Raw genomic sequence first — 7,528 nt, 5'->3', positions numbered from 1 at the left:
CACAAAGCCCCATTATGGGGGGAAAAAAGAATCTTTATTGGCAAACAGTTGTGTCCACTTAAAGCAATAAATGAAAAGTCTAAAGAGTACATTCCATATGAAGTACTGTAGCTATTAATACACGGGTTCCCAGGGTCTGCCCCCCTCCCCCCATGGGTCTATTTGTGGGGAGTGTTAATCAGTGCCATAGGCACCCCTGAGAAGGAAGGAGGTGGGTGAGGAGAGGCGAGGCAGGCCCACCCAGCCTCAGGGCAGTGAGCAGAGCCTGTGAGATCTGGGTTCTGGTCTTGACACGATGTGAATCCCAGGGCAAGGCACCAAACAATAAGGCCTCTGCACTTTGGAGGCGAGAATCCGCAGCCTTTAAAGTCCTTTCCTCTCAGGACTTCCCTGGTGGCTCAGGGGTTAAGACTCCGCACTCCCGATGCAGGGGACCCAGGTTCAGTCCCTGGTGAGGGAACTAGATCCCACATGCATGCCTCAACTAAGAAGCCTGCCTGCTGCAACTAAGACCTGGTGCAACCAAATAAATAACTAAAATAAATAAAGAAATATTTAAAAACAAAGAAAGTCCTTACATCTCTTTCAGTCATATCTGAATAATATTTAGCCAGGTCCAAGCGGCTGGTTGGTGGGGTGCTTAGTTCAGGACAAGTGGGTGAAGGTGCGGGGAGTTAGCTGAGGGAATTGGAGCCCCGCGTGGGTGACTCCAGAGTGGTGGAACGCGGGGTGGCTCGGAATGGAGCTCAAGCGATGGGATTTCCAGATGAGTCTTTCTAAGGCCAACTTTTAAAGGTCGGAGGAAAGTTTGCCGCGGGGCGGGGGCCCCGAGGGGGGAGCTGGGTGGGCTTCGACGTCTCCTCCCCTTTAAGCGGGTGGCCCCGGCCCTGCCTCTGTTACCTGGAGCGGGGAGGGGCTTGGGAAAGTTTGTGTTTGTTGCTGGCAAAGCGCCGGATGGGAGGCGCGGGCGGGCGAGCGCTGCGGTTCCTCCCTCCTGCTTTCGGGAAGCGGTCGGGGCTACACGCTCGGCTCGGCGGGGCGGCCCTGGCGCCCGGCTCCCGGTGCCCGGCCGGCTGGAGGAGGAGGGCGGAGGAGGGCGGAGGCGGGCGGGCGGGAGCGGAGCGAGGGGCGCACGTCGGCCCCAGCGCTGGGATTTCTCGGCTTGCGAGGAGAGCGGAGCAGGCGCGCGGCCCAGGCGGAGGAGCGCTGACTCTGGAGCAGCCGGAGCTGGAGGAGGAGGAGGAGGAGAGGCGGCGGGAAAGGAGGAGGAGGGGGAGAGTCGCTCCCGCCCGGCGAGCATGGGGCGCCTGGCGCCGAGGCCTCTGCTGCTGGCGCTCCTGTCGCTGGGTGAGTGCGCGCGGGGCCCGGCGGGGCGCGGGGGGCTCGGCCAGGCGCGGGGGGACCGGTGGGGCGCGGCTGCTGCGCGCGGCCTGGGGCGCCGACGGTGCCGGGGCCACTCCCGGGAGAGCGGGCCGGGATCCGCGGGCGGCGGGGCCCGGCGGGGAGCGGGCGCGAATCGCGCGGGGTGCGAGTCGCCGTGCTCCAGGCCGAGCCTCGCCCGCACATGTGCGGGGGGGAGTGGCCCCAGGCCGGCTTCCCCGGGCCCTCCCTACCTGTTAGCCGCCCGCGGCCGGCTCACCTTGAACTCCCGGCCCGGAAGGTGCCTGCGGTCCCGGCCCGCGTCCCCGGCTCGGGAGCGGAAATCCGCGGCTTTGATCTGCCCCGCCATGGCCGAGACCGGCCGAACCGCACTCCACACACACTCCCCCGCGCCGGGCTGCCTTTCGAGGGAAGCGAGAGGATCCGCCAACTTCCTTCTGCGAAGGTCACCGGGTGGCCCCGAGCGCTACAGTAAAAATCGGTGCGCGGGTCCCTGTGTCATGTTAGTTGTGGCTAGCTCTTCTGCCTCAGTCTTCTCCTTCAGCTCCTCTGAAGCTGCCTCGCTGCATATTTGCACACAAAGACCTGGGAACCTTGGCTTCTTCAACTTTTCCTACCTGTTACTTTTTCTCCCTTACTGTCCCCTGTTTTCCACCCTCTCTCAACCTTGGTGCCTCTAGATTATTTGGCCCAGCGCCCTCCCCCAACCCAAGGAATCTTTGGTGTGATTTTTTTTTTCCCCTCTCCATCTTCCATTCACCCATACACACAGACACCATCTTCACATCGTATAATACGGTTATATTAATATAACCAAGTAGTTATCAGCCACAGAAATAATCTGCTGATTAAGTGCCCACCATGGATCAGGAAGGCTGACTCTTAAAAGCTTTGCTATTCCTGAAGCCCTTTGGTCAGTGTCAACCAGAACAGAAGGAATTCTGTGACCTGACCAGGGGTTCTCTTCCACACCGCTAGAGAAGGCAGAGCTGAATCTTTTATAAAGCACATGGTGTGTGGTGTCTGTCCCAGCTGCACCCAGGGTAAATGACTACTCTGCACTTACGGTCAGAGGGTCCCAGTGGAGACCTTCCACAACCACTCCCGTCCAGCTGGCACCAGGCTCCACACTGTCCCAACTCCCATGACTCCTGCTGCTGGTGGGGGGGGGGGGCAGGCTTTCTAGCTGCTACTGTGTTTTTTTCCTTCATGTCTGAGGGGTTTTCTGGAACTCCGTCCCTAAAAGAGCTCACCCAGCCACATTGCTTTACCTACAACCAGGTGCAGAAAGCTTCCAGATCTTTCACCTAATTTTGTAGCATCTCTTCTGTGGTCCTAGTGCTTTTATTCTCTTCCTTTCACTCTGGGACCCTTGTAAGTTTTCCGTTGGTTGCACACTGCTGGTGGTAGTCCACACCCGTTACATAATTGGCTGATGTGTCTGGGTCAAGCAGGGCCACGGCTGCTGGTTGCACAGATCGTGCACTGAGTGCACAACTCTAGGAGCTGCTGTTCACTTCGTCCTCTGTGTGAATGGCCCTCCCCAAAGTTGTGCAATTCACAGCCCCTGTACTAGTTAAGAGGGCGAGGCCAGGTAGAAATTTGAAAAGAATGTCCGTGAGTAACTATGGTGAGGGAGATAAAAGGGAGAGGGGGCAAAGAGAGACCAGCAAAAGCAAAAATAGAAGTGGGGAAAGTACAGCTTGGGGAAGTCTCGGAGGTATTCCAGTACATCCTGCCCTGGCTGGACATCTCATGTCAGCTACACACAGGCAGTGTGTGTGGTGTCACCAGCCAATGCCTTGTCCCCTAACAGTCCCTGAACTTCATGTTCACCTGATAGCTTGCTGTACCGAATCTCCCTTGGTGTGGCTTCCGTGTGACCTCCGGGAGGCCCTCCCTCTGGTACTGCTACTCTAGCACTGTACTGATTCCTGAAACCCAGTATGTTGATATGCTAGATCATCTTTGCTCTTGTATTGCAACCTGGGCATAATCTTGCTGTCACTCTCTTTGACCTCTACGTTCACACTGTCGCCCAACTCTGTTCCTTTTCCCATAGTGCAGACTCTAGCGTCTTCCCTGTCCTTCCTGTATCTAAAGTTGCTGTCCTAGCTCGGGTTCTGACAGCTCCCCACACAGATCTGACATCTGTACCTGTTTGACTTTTTCCTCCAGCCTCCCTTCTAAGTTCATCGTTTTCCCGAAGGATCGTTTCTGGAGGTCCCACCTTGGCTCATTAGTCCCTTACGATTTCCTTCTGAGGATGTTCTGCCCCTTGTATTCTCTCCCCTCTAGTCTTCTGTCTGATTCAGATGCTTCATTCTAAGGAACCTGTTTGCTGTCCTTTACATAGAATGTATGTGAATCTTCTGGCCTTTCCATTTCCCATGACCTGGGAACGCCTCTCCTGCTTCTCTCCTCTTACCTGTGTATTTCCTTTTCCCCCTAAAACTACTTCCTCCATAAAGCTTCCCTAAATGAGTGTACCTATCACAATCACAACAGAACCCACTCAGCTTCATAAAGCAGGTTTTCACTTCCATTGCCCATGTCTGACTCGTCTTGTCCATCCATTTAATACAGCATTTCTTGAATGCCTAGTGTGTCCGTAAGAGTGTCCCAGACAAATGATCAAGACACAGTGTCTCACTGAGTGGTCAGTGGGGGTGGGCAGACAGTTAATAGAGCAGGCAACTACAAGCCAGAATGAAATACCTGACATACAACCAAGCGCTGGTAGGAAGCAAGGAACAGCAGGATTAATTTTGGCTTGGGGTCAGGGTTGACTTTGCTGAAGAGATGACATTTGAGCTGAGCCTTGAGGATAATTAGTATTTTGAAAGAAAGGATGGAAGAGCCTTCCAGGCGCTGGGGAAAGGCATCCAGTGTGGATGAAAGTGCCTGGTTCATTCAAAAAGGGCATGTAAGTTCCATGTAAGTGAAGGTGGGAGGAGGGATACTAGGAGGGCAAACTGGAAAAGTGGGTCTGGGATGGATTCTGAAGGCTGTTCTTGCAGTGCTGAAGTCTTCACTATGTGGGTGGGCTTGTTGGCCTGTGGGTGCTGCCACACAGCCTGTGCTTCTCCCATCAGGGCACTTCTTTATCTCACTGTATATGATTATCTGTTCCTGGTCTAAATCCTCACCCTGATTATATCCCATGGGGCAGGGACCAGGTTGGTATTGTTCACTATAGTATTCCTCTTACTAATCGAGTGTCTGGCACAGAGTAGGTGTTTCATAAATATTGGCTGACTGAATGAATGCACGTGTATATCGTTTTTCTGTGGGTCATGGGTTGCCATTGAAAATTTGCAGTGTGAGATTGATACAATGTGGTGATGTGTTTGAGGAGGCCAGTCCTAGCGTGGAGCATGAATTAGAGAGGAAGGTATGAAGATTGTGGAGGGGGATGAAGGTACTCTCTCTCTCTTTTTTTTAATAAAAATTTATTTATTTATTTGGCTGTGCCGGGTCTTAGTTGCGGCATGTGGGATCTTTGTTGCAGCATGCAGGATCTTTAGTTGTGGCATGTGGGATCTAGTTCCCTGACCAGGGATCGAACCCAGGCCCCCTGCATTGGGAGCGTGGAGTCTTAACCACTGGACCACCAGGGAAGTCACTAAGATACTCTCTTAATGTGTGTCTTTTAAAAAAAATACTTGCAAATCCATCGAAGTAGTTTTTAAACAACAAAAACATTACATCTATGTTTTAAAGTCCAAATAACATAGAAGGGTAATGTATTATTGTATTGGGTAGGCTAAATTGCTCTAACAAATGGAATCAAAGAACAGTGGTTCAAACAATGGAAGTGTCTTTCCTAACTCTTCTTGGGGATGTTTCGGATGAAATGGTTGGGTCTGATCACTGTTGCACACAGGCATTCTGGCTCCCAGGCTGATGGGCAGTTCTGCTGTCTTCAGCCCCTAGTTTCTTTTTTTTTTTCCCCTTAAATTTATTTATTTATTTATGTATGTATGTATGTATGTATGTATGTATGTATGGCTGTGTTGGGTCTTTGTTTCTGTGCGAGGGCTTTCTCCAGTTGTGGCTCACGGGCCCAGTTGCTCCGTGGCATGTGGGATCTTCCCAGACCAGGGCTCAAACCCGTGTCCCCTGCATTGGCAGGCAGATTCTCAACCACTGCGCCACCAGGGAAGCCCCAGCCCCTAGTTTCTAAGATCACTTGGGTTGTCACCATCGCCCTTCCAGCCCTGTAAAGGGGAAAGAGCATGTAGTCTTCCTGGGCTAAGCCCGGCAGTGGCCCCCATCACTTCTGCACACATTCCATGGCAGAGGATTTAGTCCAGGCCACACTAACTGCAAGGGAAGCCGGGAAATGCAGAGGAATGTGGGAGCCGTGCGCTGGCTACTGTAGAAGAAGAGAAGAACAGATTTGGGGGACAGCTTGCAGTCTCGGTGTCACTTATAAAGGATATAAGGTAAAAGGATGAATGTGCCCACCCTCCCACTGCCCAGGCATAGCCACTCATATATAAGGTACATGTGTCCGTATACTGAATGTTTTGTTTGGTCTTTTCTCATAGCCTCTACACAGGGCTCTGCACCTAACAGCCACAGAGTAATAATAGCTGCTATTTATAGTGTGCATACCCAGCGTCAGGCTCTTACGGACATTTTCTTATTGAATTCTCACGGCAACATTTTGAGAAAGGTACTGCTATTTTCTCCATATTACAGATGAGGAAACCGACACCCAGAAAAGTTAAATAACTTGTCCAGAATCATACAGCTACTCCATGGCTGAGCCAGAATTTGATCACAGGACCCAAATTTGGTCTCAACGAAGGAGAGATTGACCGATGTTCACCATCGTCTTATTTTGTGTATCACTCAAGATGAGTTTAGACGAAAAAGTATAATACTGGTTTGAAAGCAAAAATGCGGTTAAAAAGAGGAAGGTCTGGGGCGAGTGCAGCCCAGGCACGATTCCGGAAGGGAGGGGCAGTGCCAGGATGCACCTCATAGATGTGACAGCTCTGCAACCCCTAAGGCGTCACCACCCCTGCTCTGAGGAAAGGGACCAAATTGCAGCTTCCTCCAGAAAGCGCTGGAGGAGAAAGGCTGGCAGGAGGAACCCCAGTCAATCCATCCAGCGCAACCGTCTTTGAAGTGCTGTGGACTTCAGAGAGTGCTCCGCTCTCATTTTAGCCTTGTTAACAGAATTCCTGTATCTGCCAAGCTGATTAATGCCTGCCCCGGCTGTAATTATTCTTATTAGCCTGCTGAATAGGAACTCTAGTTGTCAGTGATCATTCCTTACAAGGTAGTCGTGCTAGGCGGCATTTATATGTCTATTTTGTTTCTGTGCCGAGCCGCTGAGCTGATTTCTACCCCATAGGTTGAACGTACATTTCCATACTAGTGCAGTGTCTGGCAGTTAAATAAGGTGTGTGCTTGTCTGTCAGCGTGTCTGCGTCTCACTTTATCGAATGAAGTTGGGGGGAGCTGTCAGGGCAGTTCATAGCTATTCTGTTTAATTGCCTTGGTTTCTTAAAGGCAGGGTAGCAAGGCCCTTTGACCCTTCGCTTTGGGAAAATAACTTGAACCGGCAAAAATTCTCTGTAGTTTATCTTCTGGAAAAGGCAAAGCACTGCTGTTGGCACAGTCAGTGCTTTTGAGATCTTGGAATATTTTCCTCCACACCAACTGTAGTCTTTGCGAAGCAACAGAATTAGACCCAGTAGTTAACACTGTCGTGGACCAGCAATGCTATTTCCAGGAGACTAGAGATGCTGGCGCTGTGGGCACATTTGTGTTCTTCAAAGGCTGATTTCTCCACAACACTCCCTATGTGTTTGTGCAGGATTATGCAGTCACTAAGCAGCCCGATTCAAGTTTAAGTATGATGTTTGGGGACCTTAATTGCATCCTGCTTTGCACCTTTATAAGTGCTGAATGTGAAAGCATTTGCATCCCTCAGGGTATTTCAGGGGAATGGGGAAACAGCGTTTGGCCACTGTCGCACTGTCTAGGATAAATTTGGCTTAGAACCGTGGAGAACAGAATTGAGCGTAAGGGCTCAAGGCACATTTCAGGATGGGTGCTACCTTGGAATGCTACTGAAATAGAGGCAGTAATGCAGACAGATGGGTCACTTCTCAGACCTTAAAAGCCAAGA

At 51.5% G+C, this 7,528-nt stretch overlaps 1 protein-coding gene across 1 annotated transcript in view; it reads left to right on the top strand.

Annotated features, from left to right (window-relative positions):
* Window positions 1-1,229: 1,229 nt before the first annotated feature.
* The window catches only part of PTGFRN (prostaglandin F2 receptor inhibitor), an 85,616-nt gene continuing 79,317 nt past the window's right edge, over window positions 1,230-7,528 (top strand). Inside the window, exon 1 of the mRNA XM_082832351.1 lies at window positions 1,230-1,347. Coding sequence (XP_082688477.1) covers window positions 1,299-1,347 — 49 coding nt within the window. The 5' untranslated portion in view covers window positions 1,230-1,298. The remainder of the gene's footprint in view (window positions 1,348-7,528) is intronic.

The sequence above is a fragment of the Leucopleurus acutus genome, assembly GCF_964270905.1.
Source record: "Leucopleurus acutus genome assembly, chromosome: 2".
Taxonomy (NCBI): Eukaryota; Metazoa; Chordata; class Mammalia; order Artiodactyla; family Delphinidae; genus Leucopleurus; species Leucopleurus acutus.
The sequence above is the reverse complement of the archived record's forward strand: the minus strand, read 5'-3'. Positions and strand labels throughout refer to the sequence as shown.